Source organism: Sphaeramia orbicularis, chromosome 3 (genome assembly GCF_902148855.1).
Source record: "Sphaeramia orbicularis chromosome 3, fSphaOr1.1, whole genome shotgun sequence".
NCBI classification, from domain to species: Eukaryota; Metazoa; Chordata; class Actinopteri; order Kurtiformes; family Apogonidae; genus Sphaeramia; species Sphaeramia orbicularis.
The window spans coordinates 39,187,782-39,209,425 of record NC_043959.1 but is presented as its reverse complement, the minus strand read 5'-3'; the positions used below and the strand labels follow the sequence as shown (position 1 = coordinate 39,209,425).

At 38.5% G+C, this 21,644-nt stretch overlaps 1 protein-coding gene across 1 annotated transcript in view; it reads right to left on the bottom strand.

Annotated features, from left to right (window-relative positions):
* Positions 1 to 20,937, bottom strand: part of igdcc4 (immunoglobulin superfamily, DCC subclass, member 4) — a 59,548-nt gene extending 38,611 nt beyond the window's left edge. Inside the window, exon 1 of the mRNA XM_030130952.1 lies at positions 20,606 to 20,937. Within this exon, the coding sequence (XP_029986812.1) occupies positions 20,606 to 20,672 (67 nt within the window). The 5' untranslated portion in view covers positions 20,673 to 20,937. The remainder of the gene's footprint in view (positions 1 to 20,605) is intronic.
* Between the last annotated feature and the right edge of the window lie 707 nt (positions 20,938 to 21,644).

Below are 21,644 nucleotides of genomic sequence, written 5' to 3'. Positions count from 1 at the left end.
CCTCGTGGATTAATTGAGAAACCCTCATTCCAACACATTAAATGTCAGTAGCAGCACTTTTTTTCCCAGTCAGACTAATGACAACGACAATAAAGCACATTTACAAAAGGAACCAGCAACTGAAATGGGATTATTAAGTACTCGTATCAGTATTCGGTATCGGCAAGTACTCAAATGTAAGTACTCATACTCGGTCTGGAAAAAAGTGGTATCGGTGCATCCCTAGTTCTAATGTTCCTTTCACATTACAACCGTTTTTCTTGTATTTTTTAGATTTAATTCTTGGATTCTTTATTTATTTATTCATGCTTTTTTTTTTGCCACTTACGGGTAAGGAACCAAATATGGTAACTTCACTGACAAAACAATAAAACATTTTGAAAATTTTCACAAAAGTAATAAAGTCTTCTTATGTCCTCCAATATCACACTAAAGTATTTTCTCTGAGTGCTTTATAAAGGGTTAAATTAAAGAAAAAATTAAAAGAGGTGCAGAAAAGTTCATCCAGACTAAACATGACCTACTAACTTTTAAAAAACATAGCGAGGTAAGGATGTTACAGTGAGAATATTTCACCTGGGAATAAGGCACTTCATGTTCACACACATACATAATACAGACCTCGATGAGCCCTAGATTTGTGGTTTTTTGCAGCACAGACACACACATTCACATGCCTGCATTACAACATGCAGACACACACACACACACACACACACACACACACACACACACACACACACACACACACACACACACACACATATCCACACAGTAACTGTCAGTGTCCCGTGAGGAAACAATGTGCTGGGGAGGATCTGTGAAGTGGCCATTTTGCCATTTTACTTTACAAGTGGGAGCTGGTGGAGAGGACAGGGTGCACTCTGGGATATAGTAGCGGCTGTGTGGTGTAGCTAAGCTGTAGTGAATGGATTGCGATGGCACTGCGCCAAGAGGTTCATGGCTTACTCTAAGTAGAGAGATGACAGAGGTTTGCAATGGGAGGAGAGTAAGAGAGAGGATGAAATCAAGACTGCAGACAACAGGAGACAAAAACTGAAAGAAGACAAAGAAACAGAACCATATTGTGCTTCTCTAGCTGATCTACAATACTGTGAGAAGAGTGAATTCATGCATAAATGAGGGTTTCTGCCATTTCCACAGCGCCTTATGATAATGTCAATGTAAACCATCCGTTTCACAGGTAAATGACAAGTATTGTTTACACAAGTATCACTTAAAACATATACATCTACATAAATCTCCCTGTGATATCCATACATATTCTAAAAGCATTTAACATACACTGACTATATCGCTATGTTTTGTATCATTGATATCTTCTTTGGTTATCTTCACCTGCACAATTTATTGTATTTAGTCTTTTTTTTGCTTTTCTTTTTATTGTGCAAACCAATAAATTAAATAAAAATAAAATAATACGGCAACACAAACACAATGAAGTGGCTTTTTTTCCCTTACGCTTTTTTTGGAAGTTATTTAAATGTATGAAATGAACATTCATTTGAGGAGCAAAGTAGATGTTTTAATTATTTAACAGGGACAAATGCAACAGACATTATTCATTCCAGTGGCGGCTGCTCGTCTTTCAGAGAGGGGAAGCTCATTGTCGGCTTACATCAAAAAAAAAGTTAAGTTATTTAAACATAAATTCGGCCCTCCGTTCCTTTTTAAGAAAATGGTCAGTGAGCTTATCGTACCAAGTAAACAAGAAAACGTTGAAACTATGTTAAATCGAAACAAGGAAGTACAATGAGTGTGTTTTATTCACAGTGCAAGAAATGAACAAGTAATTTCATAGTGGTTTCTCTCTTGATTTCACAAGCAGAATGCGTGATGGAATTAAACTGAACTCTGTCAAGTGAAGGAGTAGATCTAAAACCAGCTGTCAATCAAATGGGATTCAGCCTTTCGACTGATCCTCTAATCAGCACGTGGAAGCTTGGCATCCAGCCCGGCCAAGCTCCGCCCACAGCTCCATTCACCCCCAGAGACGCCGAGTGTCTGGGGGGCAGGACAACATCGTGGCATTTATCCAATTCCTGTCCAGTTTTGAGGCAATGAAAAAAACTGTTCCATGAAGTCCCATAGTGTCTACGGGCAAATACATTGACCATAGATCGTATGAGAAAACAGTGCAACGGGAATGTATGAGAAGTGAACAACATTGAGTCCGTTGATTTGTGATAAAGCTGATTCTGAACGTGTTCTAACACATTTGCAGCCAATGAAATGTCAACACAACCGTACGTATTTAACCATTTAATTTTCATAATTTTAGGGGAAGCCGGGTTTCCCTTGCAGTCTATGAGAAATCGCCTCTGATTCATTCATTCATTCATCTTCTGAACTCGCTTTATCCTCACTTGGGTTATGGGAGGCGCTGGAGTCTATCCTATGAAGGCAGGATTGGCTACACCCTGGACGAGTCGCCAGTACTTGGCTTAGAGTCTGGTTTTGACCAACTCCATATATAAAGTGTCATGAGATAACTGTTGTTGCGATCTGGCACTATATAAACTAGAAGCACTCGGAGAGCGCAGACCTCCGCCAAGGCTGATCAGTGGCCCCCCCGTGGGCCCCCCCACCCTCGATCACCACCAAAATGTAATCATTTCTTCCTTATCCCATTTCCAACAAACCCTGAAAATTTCATCCAAATCTGTCCATAACTTTTTGAGTTATGTTGCACACTAACGGACAGACAAACAAACAAACAACCAACCAAACAAACAAACAAACAAACAAACAGACAGACAAACAAACAAACAAACAAACCCTGGCAAAAACATAACCTCCTTGGCGGAGGTAATAAAATTTGATTGATTGAGTGATTTGATTTGTTTTCCCCTGTAAGTCACTTTGGAAAAAAGCATCTGCCAAATGCATAAATATAAATGCAAATATACAGACTAACAACCAGTCACTCTCACACCTATGAGCAATTTAGATTAACCAATTAACCTATCAGTGCATGTCTATGGATGGTGGGAGGAAGCTGGAGTACCCGGAGAGAACTTGTGACTCCACACAGAAAGGCCCCCCCCCATCGACTGGTGTTGGAATCGAACCCAGGACCTTCTTGCTGTGAGGCACGAGTGCTAACCACTGCACCACCGTGTCGCCCGAGACAGACATTATTTCATATAAAATACAAAACAGATGCATAACAGACTCCATGCAAACAAGTCTGGGGCGGCTGTGGCTCAGGGGGTAGAGCAGGCCGTCCAGTAATGGCAGTTTGAATCCCGCTCTGTCCTAGTCATGTGCTATTGTGTCCTTGAGCAAGACACTTCCCCTCCCTTGCCTCCAGTGCTGCTACCCACACTGGTGTATGAATGTGTATGAATGTTCGGTGGTGGTCGAAGGGGCTGTAGGCGCGAACTGGCAGCCACACTTCCGTCAGTCTGCCCCAGAGCAGCTGTGGATACATATGTAGTTTACCACCACCAGAGGGAGAATGTGAGAGTGAATGAATAATGGATCCACTGTACGCGCTTTGAGTATGCGTTCATAGAAAAGCGCAATATAAATCTAATCCATTATCACATTATTATTACAAGTTTGTAGCCGAGGCTAATTTGCAAAAAACTTGTCTAAAAACTGAATTCTTTAGAATGGATGAATTAGAGGGACTTCAGGTATAATCCCACAAATATCTGATTTTGCTTAATCTTGGATAAGTATTAACCTATAACAGTGTGGAAAAAATAAACAAAATACTTAGTTGTTATTTATTTCAGGTTAAAATGAGATGCTCAATACAACAGAAGAAGAAGAGGAGAAGGAAACATAACACTCCGTCAGAGGGGTGGACACAAGAGATGCAGAATCTAGGAGGGCAGTCATATCATCAACACTCAAACACTGATTCCCCCCCTGGTCCATTTCTGTTAATAGATCATCCATTCAAGAAAAAAAGAAAAAGTGTTTGGGGAACAAAAGGAGAAAGAGGAGGATCAGGAAGAGGAGAGTGACCTGGTGCTTGGAATATTTCACCAAATCCTGCTCACGGTCAACAGAGACTGAACACCCAGTGACCCTGAGGCCACATCTCAGGTTTCCTCTATAGTGCAGCGATACCTCCAGCCTTTCAGAAACACGAGACAACCACAAAGAGTCTAAAAATGTGCTTCATGTAAAGGCTTCCATTTTACTTTTACTTTTTCGCTTTCCCTTTGCATAGCTCACTTCTACAACCTCAGAGAAACAGCTTGAGAATAAAATACATCATATTATCTTATACATATTCAGCTGGGACTTGGGTTGGTTTAGTAGATATTTAAAAAAGTCTAGTGAGATTTCTACAGCAGTGAGTGTGGTAAAAAAGAATAAAAAAAATAAAAAAGGGTTAAGTGAGGTTTCAAAAGTGACGACTGCAAAAACAGAATGAAAACAGAGGACTGAGCAGTTGAGATAAGATTGGAGCCAGTCTTGAGACTCAATTGAAAGAAAGTGGTGAAATGTGATTTCAGGTGCTTTTGTGCTAGACACTCAAATACTGCGGTAACCGGATTGCCTTGTACATCTGCTAAACTGTCACACCCACAGTAGATAATTGCTGTGATTTGTTCTAAAACCGTGTACTCTAACGTTCAAGTAAGTAGCGCTCGAGTCAGAAAAACAGGGCTGTAAGACATCGCTGTGCACTGAAACCTAAAAACAGACAGAGTGGACGGGGACAGATGGTCTGACTGACAGCAGCGAGGAGTTTACAGTAACACCAGGAAAACTGTGTGTGGTAGGTCCGGATGCCACAAACCAAACCCCAAACCAGGTTCGACTTGTTTTCAGTGCTGCATTTGTTTGATAATTCAATTACTTGCACTGTATCAATAACAACAAGATAAAAAAATATATATATAGCTCTACCGCTCACATGTGCTTGTGGCCAAAAGCTATAACCATCATGTGCACAAATCGATATTTTGAAGCCACAAGTTGTGATAATCTGAGCGGTGAAGCAGCTAGCCACGAACTCTACAGAGATTATCATGTTTCATCTGGGCTGCTGCAATGCCTGTGCAATAAAAGACAGAAAACCTCATAGAGAGAAACCTATTAATACGACGTCTAAACATTTCACCCTTTTATCTCACAGACTGCTTCCATGTCTTGCCAACTATGTGTAATGCTTCGTCTGGGCATTTGGCTCTTTCTGTTAAAATGCAAAATGCTCCCAGGAGCTTGTGTATACATTTAACCTCTTTATTAGAGTTTAATCGCTCTTATGGCAAATTAAACCTGTTTACAAGTGAAGCTGTGCTGCAAACTGAGGGCTCAACATTTCAGTGGATCCACAGTGAGGCTGTGAGTCACTCAACAATGTGAACAGCTGCCGTGTCAGGTGTTGACCGTTCCAGCTGTGTTTCCTCCCATGACGATACAGCGGGGTTCTTCTCACACCCAGTCATCGAACCACATGCTCAGTTTCGCTGTCAGAGAGCTGGCACGTCCGTCGTGAATCAAAAACTTTTATTACTCTTTGAAAACAAGTAATATTCATGCAAAGACAGACAAATATTAAAATGTATGATATCTCTATATACTGCGTATTCTGTTGCTGCTCAGATCAAGTTATACAGGGTGTATAAAAAAATATATACATTTGGAAAAATTACCCCCAGTTCTGCATTTGATAATTTTTGGAATTTTCTTTTATGGACGCCGGTAGGTAGGGGATTGGTGGATGTTTGTTCAAATTTACAGACCCAGGTTTTCATGCATGAGTCAGCAGCTGCAAATTGTGCAATCCAAGTTAAAATTGGTTTGCATGAAGTAGCGGTGGGATTTAAATTCAATCAAAGGTCATGGGAGGGGACAATGGGCATCCATCTTGTTTTCCGCAAAATTGCCAGGTTACAGCATTAACACTTTGGCCACCATGTCAATTTCATTTCTTTACCCATGGCAGCTGTTCCTGGCTTTCAAAGTTAATTCAACTTGTTTAGGTCTGAAAATGTCACTGTGGACAGGCCAAGTTAGGGTTAGGGTTCGGGTTAGGGTTAACCCTCAGGGCTAACCTAACCCTAGCCCAAAGTGTTAATGCTGCAATACTGTAACCTGACAATTTTGTGGAAAACAAGATGGATGCCCATTGTCTCCTCCTATGACCTTTGATTGGATTTAAATCCCACCGCTACTTGGCGCAAACCAGTTTTAACTTGGACTGCACAATTTGCCCCTGCTCACTCATGTATGAAAACCTGGGTCTGTAAATTTGGACAAACATCCACCAATCCCCAACCTACCGACATCCATAAAAGAAAATTCCAAAAATGATCAAATGCAGAAGTGGGGGTAATTTTTCAAAATGTATATATATACATATTTTTTGATACACCCTATATATCGTACATCTGTGCATTAACAAAAATGATTTTAAAACCCCTTTAGCCCTATCGGCCCGCCCGCGGGCTGATAGGGCTAAAAAATTATATTAGGGCTGAAAAATTACATTAATATTCATCTACAATAAAAATATAATAAATCAGGACAATGGATGTTCTTTTCAACTTTTACTCAAAGTTTAGACCCTAATGTTAATAAAAGTACATCAAAAGTGTATTTTAGTGCAAACTTTAATGTTCAAACATGATTTTTAATCTTTGTGGGGTGAAATGTACGCTATTAAAAATCTCCAACACGAACAATTAATATATGCATATCATCGTCAATCCAGCCGGAAAAAACAGGTGAGGATAAAAAACTCAAATTTCTCTTTTAGTTTGTTACAGTTTACTCAGGCATAGTATTATATATAATATTTTAGACAATGGAAATAGATTCTGTGAGGTCTCTAAATGTCCATGGACACCAAGAACATCCATATGAACCTTATTATTGTGAAGTAATTCTTCATTTACTTTGGGTATGTCTTTTTAGGCGTTTTTCCCCTGAAAATATGGTCAGGGTTAAACAGAATAATGTGATAACCACATAGCAGCACACTTTTTTACATTTACTGCTGAAAACCAGCCCTCACACCTGTCATAATATACCTACAACAGAGTAAGAGAAAGTTTGAGTGACAGGTGAAATCGTTTTTAATCTGAACAACTTTGACATTCATTTGTTCAATCATTAAGGTCATGTACAGCTGTAATGATTTTCTCCTCACAACCAGAGGTACAAAAAAAACAGGGTAGTAGTGAGACAAACATGGCTGCTGTGTCTCACTGAATGTGTATTAGAGGGAAAAGAGGCAGAACAGAAAATGAGGGGATAGAGGGGGCGTACCAGTGCAGTCCCACATGCCTCCTGCTCTATGTACAGTGCTCATTCATCCCAGTCTGGCTTCAACCAATCACAGAGCAGTGTTTCTGCACGCAGGGCCTCCAAGCAGCATGGGGCCTCTACATGGCCATGTCAAGTGCCAGGCCCACTTGCATGAGTCAACAAAGCTTGCAATAAAACTAACATGGAAGTAACACGAGAGATCTAATCAGAATTTGTGTATTCATGCAGCAGCACAATGAATGCAGAGGAATTTGTGCTGTGTGTGTGTTTGGGCTGGGGTTGGCCGAAAGATCATATGACAATCTTTTATTTGGAAGAATCACAACCCATGACCTGAATCACATATTTCTCACCTCTTGTAAAAGGAAGATGAGTTGAAACCAAGCAAGTTTTCCTCTAGTTGTCTAGTTTTTGGAGGCTGGGTGACTTCAGATTCGGATTTCAATTTATTTGTCATTTCAGCATATAAAATACACAGAAACGAAACACTGTACTCAGGTCCCCATTGTCAGCAGCATTTAGTAAATACTATAAAATACTGATAAAAAAAAAAAAAAAAAAAAAAAAACACATTAAAAAGTCACCCATAAATCATGACTGACTTTTTGTTATTAATGTTTTTTCAACTAAACCTGTATTTTGCATAATTCTGGATCAACAATATTGCAATATTGACAATATCTAGATGAAGTAAACATTAAAGCATCTCAACACTTTCCTGTGCATTCAGCTTAGGTGTTTCCATTAACTACCTTGATTGCGACAACCTAATTGGACCCACTTGAGTTTTGTAATGAATCAAAAACTTTTCCACACTACCCAAAGATGTGTCAGACTCACAGCACAGTGGAGTTCAAATGCTGGGATGGCAGCTGACGGACTTATGGTAATTCTTTGTCATTATTTCTTCAATAGCAGCACAACATGCTGCACAAACTCTGCAAGTTTATGCAACAAAGCTGAATAAAAAAAACTAACACTTTAATACAGGTAGACGCTAAAGCAGGGATGTCAAAGTTCAGTGGCCACATCCTTCCAATATGATCTGAAGTGGGCCGGACCCGTAAAATAATGACATAATAATATATAAATAATATCAACTCCAAACTTTAATCTATGTTTTAGAGTGAAAAAAGTAAAATAATCCTTTAACATGAGCAACCATGAAAAAAACTGAAATGTATTAAGAAAAATAAGTGCAATTTTAACAATATTCTGTCTCAGTTTACATTACAACTTACAGATCACACTGGATCTACGAAGACACAAAACATTTCTGAACAGTAACAACAGTAACAGATGTAATATTGTTCAAATTGCAGTTCTCTTTGGACATTTCAGTTTGTTCATATTTGGTCAGGTTATTTCCTTTTTTTGTGAAAAGACAGTTTATAAACGTAGACATTTTCATGTAATTTTACTTTTTTTTTTTTTTACACTAAAACAAAGAGAAGATTTTGCAGTTCTCATTATTTATAGGTTATTATGATAGTAATTTACCAGCCTGACCTACTTAAGATTGAACTGCAACCTGAACTAAAATGATTACTAATATTTTCAGTGTAATTTTTGCATTTCACAAAGTTCATCCCACGGGCCAAATTGGACCCTTTGGCTGGCCAGTTTTGGCCCCCGGGCTGTATGTTTAACACATGTGCATACATACAGTACTTTAGGTAAAACTCGTGGAATGCATAAACAGATGAAATTATATGCAATGCCACAGTTTAAAAAACACTCTACTCGTCCTCCATTCTACTCTTTGAAGGGAAACACATGTATTTTGTAGTACTTGTGTGTAGGGATCAGGGCTGAGCATCTCATACAAGGTCAGGATGATGAATGAGAGTGGTATGTGACAGTGCCTCATATGAGCACTGTTGAAGGGCAAGCTGTACTGAGCAGGCCTCACAAATTATGCTCACACTACAGAGCTCAATAATGACATTTTCCATCGCCAATGTCTGAGAGAAGTCCCCTGATATTTCAGTTAGGCCTGTATGTATGTGCTCAGCATGAAGGCACAGAAAGATTGTTGGAAGGGTTCAACATTATGTGTCTGTAATAATGAAATTCATATGTAATTCACTGCAGCACTTGCACCAAATTTTGCCGGGCCTTCCTTCTGGGGCTTACAGCCTCACCTTTTCACAGCATTAACATAACACAAATTTACAGAAGTACAAGATGAGAATATCTATCTCCATTTTTGCACTTCTTAGTACCTGCACGGCCTTCAATGCAACTCCTGTGTTCTCATGTGACCAACAGACAGCAGGGTGGAATGGAAGGAATGCGATCGCAGGTTATTTCACCAAATGAGTGCATCCAGATTGCTGCCCCCGCGCACATATACACACTTAGAGACAAAACATCCACAATAAAAGAGATATATAAAAGGCTCTACACATACACTACAAACAAAAAGTTAAGGATATTTCTTTTTTTTGGTCATTTTTTTTTATTTTTATTTTTATTTTTGCCATTTGTAAATAAAACTATGTCTGGTCATTTAAAAAATGTGTTTCAATTCAGTTCACACACAAGAAAGTAAAAAGCGCTGTGCAAGAATCCCAACTGAAAAAAATAGCCCAAAATTGAAAATATCCTCAACTTTTTATTTGTAGTGTATGTGGTATGTATCTCCTCATCATAAATGACCTGGCAACTCTGTGAAATAACAAACTAAGCACTATACTAATGACTGGAGTTGTGATGTTTACAAAAATCAGGGCATGGGTTGAGAGTATGGAGCTGTAGGGATTCATGCAATGTTATGATTAAGTCCTGGTTTGAAGCTTGTTCAATTTAAATAGTATATGCCCTTTAGTGCAATCAACACCCCACTCGGCGTCGGCTTCAATCGCATCATGTGGAGTTATCTGTTACATTAGCAGCAGCAGTAACTCACGGAGTCTGCAGCATGTGAGCGACTTATGCTGGTGAGTACTTAAACCTAATTATTGTCAAAGTACATCCATAAAAAACTAAAGATTCAATAGCTCACCATTTTGGATTTTTAGAGTTCATTTCTAAGGCAATACTATTGGCAAATGAATACAAAGCACAAACATAAAATTCAACAAAACCTTTGAACATCCAAAGAGAGTAAATGATTTCAATTCATGACAGGCAAAACGCAGTTCAAGAGTTTCTTTCCTTTGATAGAACTGCTTCTGTGCTAAATATTGCCTCCGTGGCAGGATGAATAGGCACACACAGGGCACCATAAAAATCAACATATTCACTGCACAAATATACCCAGCTGAAACTCAGCCCAGGGCATCTTTAAATAATATGCATCCTAATTTAGCCTAGACTCTCTGGGGAGGGGATCAAGATGCACTCACAAATCGCACATGACACACCCACGCTTACACACAAACAAGCAGGCATGTATGGGTGTATGTACCTTGGCAAACACACATGCAGATACTTAATTTACCACTAATGTATAATAAACTATTCACTACAGGCACTGCTGTACAACAACGTCTCATTTTAGATCTCAAGAGATGCGTGTGTGTATATAATAAAGTTTGCAGATAAAGGTTGGATCCGGGCAATTTTCGAAACGGCCATAACACTGTCATTAAAAGGGCCGTTTTAAATAAATAAAATCATTTAGGAGCAATTTAAAAGCACAATTACTTCAACCCATTAGGCTGAATATTAATTTACTACAACAGAGAATGATAAAAGATGACTAAACAGGCAAGTAAATACTAAAGGTAGCATAAAGGTAATGCATTTCTCTTTGCAGTTACCAAAGCATTCACACAGGGTCAATACAAGCCATATTGTGGATGTACAGCGTGCAACCCATCTAAAAATTATCTGTTTAATATTCTGTAGTAGTTACTATGTGCAAGGTTGAACAGCTGGTCCTCTGGTGTAGACACAGCAAAGTGGAGTTGCACACTTTTTAAACATTAAAGATGACAGCAGAGTTCAGGAGCACACATAAATGACAACCTGCAGGTGCAGACTCACATTTGCTCCATCATAAACAGGGCCAAATAGAGAATACATCACCTGTCGCAACTTCACCTGCCACAAAAGCAGCTTGTATTGGACCTTGAATGTGCATATTCTTTTTCAGTACACTGATTCTTTCATCAAGTACCTTGTCAAATGGTACCAAACATTAACCCATAAAAACCCAGTGTTACTTTTATGGCAATTCATTTTTCTCTCTATTTAACCTTTCCTAAGTGATTTTTTTATCATTTATTATAATATTAGCCTCTATATGATGCACCTTTCCAATGAAAATCTGGTGTTTTTGTGTATTTCACTCACTGATCATGTAGATGTTCGTAAAAGCTCAGATTAAAGTTGAGGGTTATTATAACAAAAGAGAAAACTAAGGAAAATATATCCTGAACTTCAGTCAAAATCTTTATCACTATTTAAAAAGCATCTGAAAAGGACTCTAATTTACATTTTTAAAAAAGTAAGGGTTTATATCATTTGATTTGTTTTTACTTTTAACTTTTAATTATTATTTCAGTTATATCGTATTTCTATTCTTTATGTCTTTTTGTGTATTGTTTATTTCTGACGAGGTATTTATATAAGCCTGTTTTGGCTTCTATCCTCTCCTGCACAATAGTGTTGTTTGTATGATAAATTCTTTTATTTATTTTTTCATATTGTTTGTGAGGTGCAAATATATAAATACAAATAAATACAAATACAAAACCATAAAACCAGTGTCTCCCTCCACTGTCATTGATCAAACTCAATGGGTTTTACTGGTGATTTACTGGTGTTTCCACGTTCACTACGGCGCCTCTGAACTGGGTCATACCTGATGGCCATAAAAAGATAACAAACTGTATTTTACACCAATTATTTACACATATTGATAGGATTAGCGGATCAACAAGGAATTAAACATTTTAGATCAGTAAATGGTTTTGGTTGTCAGTAACTGTTTGGATCTTTATGGGTTAAATGTTAAAAAAAAAAAAGAAGGAAATACGATCTCCAAAAACATCCCTACACCAGATTACATCCTTCCCATTTTCAGAGAGAAGCAGTCAAGCTGTGTGAGAAACAGATAGACTTGAAAAGAAAAGTTAAAGTGTAATTATTTATTTATTTACCCTTGCTACCTGACCCAGTAATACCATTCCAATTTTTCTGCAGCATTCACCCACTTCCACTGCTATGTTTTGGACCACTACTTACAAGCACACGACCTACAGTAACACAAGCCAGTTGACCAGCACCTGCCTGCAGGGGAGCTGAAATACTAGAGTGTCCAGGGAAAACAAGCAAACATCCAGTCAGGCCAAATTTATCTTAATATTTGGCAGAACAAGCCAAGACCAAGAAGTGAGATAATATTGGAAAAGGAAATTCAAAAGGGATGAACTTGCTGCCCTTTCTGCAACAATATACCGAGGAAGAATGTTCTGATCATTAACACTTGCTGCTGATGACAGCTCATGTTGCCTTTGCAGCTATGATAACAATATTCTATGGTTAACTGTGTCATCGGAAGCTTTGTGTTTATAACTTCTTTATTCACTTTTGATTGACTGTTTACAAGCTTGGCTTTGCAACCCAGTATTCCTGAGGTTGAAGGCAACGAGCAAACAGAGATGTGGAAGATAAATGATGGAAAGATATAGCATCTATCTATCTATCTATCTATCTATCTATCTATCTATCTATCTATCTATCTATCTATCTATCTATCTATCTATCTATCTATCTATCTATCTATCTATCTATATTACAAACAAAAAGTAAAGGATATTTTTGAATTTTTGGGCTATTTTTTTCAGTTTGGATTCTTGCATAGCACTTTTTACTTTTTTTGTGTCTGAATTGAATTGAAACACTTTTTTTTTTTTTTTTGGAATGACCAGATGTAGTTTTATTTACAAATGGCAAAAATGACAAAAAAACAACCCCCCCCAAAAAAAGAAATATCCTTAACTTTTTGTTTGTAGTCTATCTATCTATCTATCTATCTATCTATCTATCTATCTATCTATCTATCTATCTATCTATCTATCTATCTATCTATCTATCTATCTATCTATCTATCTATCTATCTATCTATCTATCTATCTATCTATCTATCTATCTATCTATCTATGTGTGTGTGTACGTGAGTTTGGGCAAATGTGTCATAATAGAATGTCAACTTTAACACAGATGAAGTGAAGCAACATTTGTGGTGTCAACAGCCATGACTTCCTTGTGTTAACATGTGCTTTTTACCACTTTAACTTTTAGACACAGCATGAATTTGTTCGCTACAAAATTTCTCACATGACAAAATCTAACTAGTGAAAGTTTATGCAGTAGAGTACAGTTTTGGCTGATTTCTTTGTATTTTCTCAAAAGGATACTGAAACTGAGAAGTCAGAAAAATGTCACCATAGGTTCATCCCTAACTAATTCCCAATAATAATATGAGCAATTTGAAGTTGAAGTCTTTAGATCAATTTCCAAAATACTGATTGTATCGAAAATATGTTCTGATATTTCACATTAAAATAAAGTACATTGGTGATTGAACTCACACAAGGGAATATATGTTGAAATTGTGGAAGAACTGAGTTTGGATCAATTTCATCAAGGTGTATAAATGTCAGACTTCAACTGTATCAGTTCCAAAATACTGCTTTATAATGTTGAAAATAAAACCCCTTGTGTAAATCTCCATGATGTTTCAGCAAGAGACTGGACTTTGCCCCAGAGCAGAGCACCGTGGTGCAGTGTGTGGAAAAAAAATGGTTGACTCAAAAAAGAATGTCCCTCACACTGCTTTGTCTAATACTGCATGAGGTCACTTAAACAACAGTCTAACTTTTTTTCAGTGAATATATTAACTTTGTATTAAACAAGCTTCAGGAGAGACTTCTGACCCTAGAATTCTGGAGGAAGAGCAGAAGTTTCACTGAAACAGTCACTCAGTGTTGGATGTCAGTGTGTCTATTATACACTAAGATAATGTCCTTCAGTTAGAAAAGAGTTTTCTGCAATGTTTCATTCTGTCAGTACAAAGCTGAAAGTTGTCTGTACAATGCTGAAGGTAAAGACCCTGTTGTAATTGCATAAAATCAGAGACATTAATTAATGCTGGTTGTAGATATGTGACAAAAGCAATGAAGAGACAAGAAAAATACAACCAGAATAAACAGAGGACCAAGACTCTCCACGTTATGGTCCTAAACGGTATTAAACTTAACTAACCTCAAGCTCTGTGTTAGTCCGTAGTAATTAATCGCCATACACCCAGCTCTTCAATGCCCCTTACTTAATTTCCCAAAATTAAAATGAAATTAAACACACTGTAACCGGGGCTTAACATGCATTAAATGAAAATAGCTGCAAAAAATAGCACTGGGGATTTAATTGACAATAACTGCCACTGCAATTAGATCCACTCATTCTGTCTTATTGTGGCTCAGAAAATATAACATGTTATTAACAGCTTCTCTGCTGAAAATAATAGAGCAGAAAAGCTCTTTGATGCCAAGCCAGCAGTCGTTCTTATTCTTAATGTAAATATAAAAAACATATTTTACATCCAGTTGGAACTTGGAAGTGGTCTACCAAGAGTGTCCAAGTTATAAATGTGATGCATTAGGCAGATATGAACTGTGACAATGTGCCAACAGTGGCTACTGTGATGTGACAGCCTCTCTGCATTTTTCTGCGGATGTAAAAAATATAACAATAATCTGATTCATTTGTTCATAAAGTCATCAGTAAGTGTCTAACAGCTACACTTATGTTTCATGTCTCATCTCTCAGAGGGAGATATGTTAAGTGAAACTGACATGTTTATTTGATCTCCAGCAGAGACAAAACCAACTCATTGTTTGTGGATGTAGGCATGTCCCTTGCCCTAATATTCGCCCTACTAGTGGCCACCACCAATTCATCCCTGTCCCAGAATCATCCCCAGCCCCCACGCCGTCATGCCCCATTGTCTAAACCTAACAACAGGCACACACACACGCACGCACGCACACACAAACGTGGACACAACAGGTCAGCCCCAATGACTGTGTTGTTTACTGGTCTAATAACAATTCAGCATAATTATTTGGTAATAATGCACTAATCTGTTGACTGAATCATAAAGCTTGTATTCATGAGCTTTGTAAAAATCTCATGAATATAAATCTGCCTTTTGCTATGAAGCAAAACACTTTTTAATGACAATTCTTGAATCTTCAAGTAGATTTTAGTGTGTACTCTGATATGAAGGTTTGAAAATGTGTATTTTGTGTAGATTTTCAGTGTACAATCCTACACTGGGAATATCACATAGCTAATTTTCCTATTCACTCTCATGTCTCATCACAGACAACCTCCAGCAGTATCGCCCTTTACCTGCACTAGATTCTATCATCAAGATGTGATCGCCTCCGGTGTGGCACTCACTCTCCTGTCAGTAAGATCTCAAGGTGAGTAATTCCTTATTCTGTCTCTGCTGGAATCTGCAGGGCATGATAATCTAACTCTATATAAATTGTATTCTTTGACCTTTCGCTGCTATATTAGATGGAAGTCAAGGAGGCACATCTTAAGTTGCCTTCTTTCTAAGGCCCTTAAATGCATAACGGAACAATGAATAATGGAAGCTGTGTGAATTACAGAAGAAGGGGATGCCTCGACGGATATTTATAAGCCCTTTAGTGTTCCTCTTATATTCATTTCACCATACTTTAATTTTCACCAGCTCTCCAAAACTTCTGCACAATATTACTTTACTGCAGGTAAAGTCCAGTCACAGGAGATGATATTTACTTTCATATTCTCACATCAGGGTAAGATAAGGCTGAGTGATAGGGACCAAAAAAGTCACATTTCAATATATTTTGACCACATGACGAGACAAGACATCTGAGCTAAGATCATTGTTTCTGTCAGTTCTGTGCAGTAAAAGATGTCTCTATGGAGATTACTTTTTATTCATTTTGACTTTATTTTTTCACTGGAGGCACAAATATAGCAGGTTAAAGTGGGATAGCAAAAAATCTGAAAGAATCACTGTTATTAACAGACTTTAATATACTTGCTAGTCTAGCAACCCTTATTCTACAAAGACCCCAGTTGGAAGCATATTAACATATTTACATTGACACTTGATTGGACTGTTAGCTAAAATTGGTTTTCAGCTTCCAGATTGACTTCAGTGCATACGATTTATTTTCTGTATGTATGTAATGAGTATTCTCCATCAAAACTATAGACATTAGCCACTATTACACAGAGATGCCGAAAAAAAGGTGAGATGGTGATCCAAGCCAAAGGAGTAACAGAGGTGAGACAGGCTGGACTTTTACACAGCGGACCTGCATTCTGGAATCAAAGGGGCAGGGATGTAGCGCAGCGTATAGTGTGACGTATAACTTCCGTGTTGGAAATACCCTGAGCATAGCGGTGTTGCTAACCTCTCCAGAGTCAAACAAATGTTAGCCTGGATAGAGTCCTCCGCCTGAAGTGACAACAGCTCGCGGGTCTCGGCATCTCCCCAGTTCTGGGGCACTGATAAGGGCGGGTAAACATCATAAATTCATGGGGCCCAGCATTTGTGGAAAGTAGTGGAGGGGGTCCAGTGGATACAGGCTAGAAGTTGTTAAAATTTTGTGTAAGAAAGTATAAGAGAGACATAGAAGTACAAAAGTCAGGAGACGGACGTTGAAAGTATGTTAAGTTTCAGTTTTGTTTTCATGCTAGCATAAGTGACGTTATGTATGGAACACACCCCCACATACCCCCCCCCCGCAACACATTGACAAGATATTGAATTTTACAAAAGGGTCCACAACGTTTACCTTTCATGGGGCCCACAATTGGTAGCGGCGCCCTTGCCCCAGTTCAACATCTTTCTGGTCGCATTGATATGTTTGTTTACTGTACACGGCTCATCTTTAAATCCCCCAAGCACGGGGTTTGCACACGCAATACGTCATCAAAACGTCACACTTTGGTTGCGGAATGAGAGGTGTTCCTTTTACGTAGTGTTCCGTAATCATGATCCCACCTTCATCACGGCTCTGTTACTGCCTCCAGAGGCATTACAAAACCGTGATGAAGGTGGGACCAACTGATCCCACCTTTTGTTTTTTACACAGACATCATTCTGTAATAAAGACGATATATTCCCATACCAGAAGTGCTGCGTAAAAGGGGCTAATGTAAACTGCTGTGCATTTCAGTTTGACAACTTCCATTATTACATTATGCAGTATAAACTATAAACATACACTGTGTGGGTGACCTTAGTCGCTCATATTATTTCATTTAGCAGTAACTCAATATGTTACATTTTCAGCGACGTCGTGATTAGTGTTATGTATTCACCATATGTCTTTTCATTCTGGTGAAGTAGCTGCAAGTAGCATTAAATGTTGATGTTTAACAAAGCAGATATAACACCATTGATAGGTGACCAAATGAAACAGAGCATACCAGTTAATAGATTACGGCTTTCTCTGTATTGAAACATTGTTGGAAATGTATGCTATTATGTATGTTTAGGAATGGCTGTACATAAAGAGTCACATGTACTTGAACTGTGATATGTTTTAATAGATATAAACCATAACTGTAGGCGCCTTCACATCAGACTCCAATGACAATTTTACAGACACATATTAACATGGAAAGTCAATCTGGATTTCGTAGTGTCTTGCATCACTTGAAATGTGACATGCAACTCTCACCTGCGAATAACAGCAATCTCCCTTTAAGATTTAACTATAGGAACTAATGTTGATTGACCAGCAGTCTAAACAGAACACTGTGTCTCAGTGTCAGAGGGACATAACAACTTGTACTTGAAGCATAATAATCATTTACTACATCTCATGTGGAACAACCTAAAAAATCCAGGATATTTGATATGTCACACACACCCCTAGGAAAAGACAAGGATTTTACTTGAATCATTTGGAGTTTTCATCACATGTTCACCAATGGGCTGCTTTACTGAAACTTTTAAAGTTACATTCATATTTAGACCATCAAAAGTCATCAAAAACAATGGTTATGCAATCAAGTACTAACTCCTGTGTGTATCATGTGACTAAAACAGACAAAAAAGAAAACATGGAATGCCTAAAAGCACTGTTTTTGTCAGTACAATGCCATAGCTGTTAATGTAAGAACTGAAGTGATTCTGGTTATTATCAAGAAAACATGGAAAATGGCTAGATATCAGCTCTGAAATTAAACTCTTATGAGCTATTTTTGTTGTTATCATTATATTTGTCCAAACAAATGTACCTTTAATTGTACCAGGCATTAAAATGAACAAGAAATTGAAGAAAACAAGGGTGGTCTAATATTTTTTTCCATGACTCTAGAGCAATGACATACATGAGAGGTAATCCCAGTGACCATGCCACTATGGAGATATTGTCCCCGTAGGATAATTTGCAAGTTTATTTTGTTTATATCCACTGGAAATTGGGTTGATTAAATATTTTTTACAATAGTCTTTTTTTACTTCTCAGTTCCCAGTATTATATCTTCACATGACTGGTTATAATTCTGAACAGCTTTGACTATTGTGTGAAGTTTTCAGAATTTATCTCCCATTTACCAAGCTGTGATATGGTCCCATTTTGCTAGATATTTGCGATTTCCTTTTCAGTCTCTTCCTCAAAAACTGCACACAAGTCCCACATGACTTACCACCTCTTATAACATAGACATCCCGGTGTGTTTAACCCATAAAGACCAAAATCATTTACGGATATAAAAAGTTTAATAACTGTTGATCCACTAATCATCTCAATACATGTAAATAATTGGTGTGTAATACAGTTTGTCGTCTTTTCATGGTCATCAGATATGACCCACTTGGACATTCAGAGGCTCTGCAGTTACCGTGGAAACACCGTCATCTTCTACAACATTGATTCACCAGTAAAACCTATAGAGTTGGATCAATGACAGTGGATGGACACACAGGGTTTATGTTCAGTTAATGATGTATTTTACTGAATAAGTCTCCTTTTCCTCCATTTTCTCTGTTTTTGATATAACATTCAGCTTTAATTTGAAGTTTCATGAACATCAATCGCAACCTGTACATTAAATATAGGAAAAATACCAGACTTTCACTTAAGAATGCAAAATACTGAGCATAATATTGAACAAATAGTGATAAATCAGTTAAGAAAAGTTAAAAATAGAGAAAAAAAATCATTTGGGAACTGCCACAAAAGTAGCACTGCATCTTTATGGGTTAAAATCCCTCTGCAGTTACTGTACATAACAGACTGCTTCTGTTTTATCCCCACAGATCACAGAACTTATTTCATTACACTCTCATTTGTTTTCCTCCAGTTCTGTAAAAGAGCAGCCTTAACATTATTGTTCCTCGTGTTACTTCCACACCTGTAGCTGGTTTCAGTAATTCCATGCAGCCAAGCATTCTCAGATGCCATTCACTGGGACCAGCATGGGATCTATTTGGGGCTCCCTTATTAAAGAGCCCCATACAAGAATGTCAGTGACTGTTTTTTTTATGTTATTTCTTAATTTTTTTTTCATTGTCCCCAAGAGCCTTTAAATTACCTTCACTAATATTCTGCACTGGTCTTTGTTATGTAAATCTCATGGCCAGAATCTCACCCACTCGTCGCCTGTGTGGGCAGACTTTCCTCTCCAACCAGTCCACCTCCCCTCTCTGGAGTGTCCATGAAATTAAACATCTCTCACTCTCTTAGATTCATGCCTCTCCAGGAAGAGTGCATGAATAAAGACCCATTTGAGATAATATGCACATCACTTTCCGCAAGGTGTTCTTACTCTTTTGGCAAAATTGTTCTAATAATAATAATAATAATAATAATAATAATAATAAATAAATAAATAAATAAATAAATCTTCACATCTTATACTGACACTGAGCTACTATCTCTCTTATAAAACACCTTGGCACACATCCACATGTTCTCCTAATAAAGCCAGTGTTCGGTGTGAAACTTTCCTGTCGGTTCAAAGCCCTCTGTCCGCCCTGTGGTAACATTCAGGGACTGCTCCACGGCCAGTGCCCGCAACTTGGAACTTATCACACCGAAGCCTAAAGCGAATCCTGAGACATACAGTCATGAAGTAAGAATACACCCAGACCTCAGAAGAGGCCACATGAGGTGAACACTGACAGATATTACAAGGACTGTGCAAGGTGCAAACTCACCCAGTAGGCTCTCTCTCTCTCTCTCTTTTTTTTTAATCATACCCTGCTGATGTTCTGGACAACTGCACTTTAGAGTAACATGACTGGTCCACTATCTCACACATGCACTCCACTAAAAACACACATGAAAATGCGTAAAAGTAAACCCTTTACCTTGCTTGGATGGACCAGAAAACAGTGAAAGAAGACAGAACAGCCAAATTGTACTCTCCACCGCCATGTACAGCCTTTGATTTCCACCAGTGGGGTAGCAGCGTGCGTCTATACAGCCAGCTATACCGTTATAGCGACATGGATATGTTGGAATCCGCTATTGTCTCTGCCGGTGCGTAAGGGAGCCTCTGTCAGTGTTTAGGTCTCTTTGGTGAACACTCCCCTGCTTTTCCAACAATAAGCTTGCACTAGTCTGGGGAGAGCCGTCGTGTCTCTCGGCGCTTCAACGCCATGTTGCGAACGAATGTTAAGAGTGTGTGTGTCGGATGCTGGTCCACACACACACACACACACACACACACACACACACACACACACACACACACACACACACACATGCGCGCGTAATCAGCACACACGCATGTGCACATACGCGCACACGCACCTTCACCAGACACTGGCTGGCTGGCCGTCGCTTGAGTCTTGAAAAGCTGTCGGTGATTCTAACACACCCATTCTGTCTTCTTATTGTTCAAGTCCATGCTTTCTTCGAACACCGTGGGTCCATTCAGGACGATACGCTGTCGATTGACTTGCACTAACAGATTCATCCAAATGTGTGTTACCTCATGCGCCCTCTCCCTCTGTCTGATGTGATGCTCGTCTATTCTCTGCTACAGCATAACTGGGGAGAGTAGTTTGGCTAAGAGGGTGTCTGGAATGACTGCTAATGTGTTGCCCTGAATGAACCCAATGTTTGAGATGGTCATAAGTAACCCATATACAGAAAGAAAGCCCATCTAATTAAGGTCTGATCATGCAAAATCCGAATTCATGGATTTGGAACAGTTACCAAATAGATCCTGCAGTGCAAGTGAGTGTGTGGTCATGCACCTTTGTGTGTGTGTGTGTGTGTGTGTGTGTGTGTGTGCATATGTGCAAAGCAAACGTGCAGCTTTGCATTATTGGGTGAATGCTTGTATGTGGGGGTCTGGCAAAAAAAAAAAAAGGAAAAAATGGAGAGCAGGAAAGGCACATG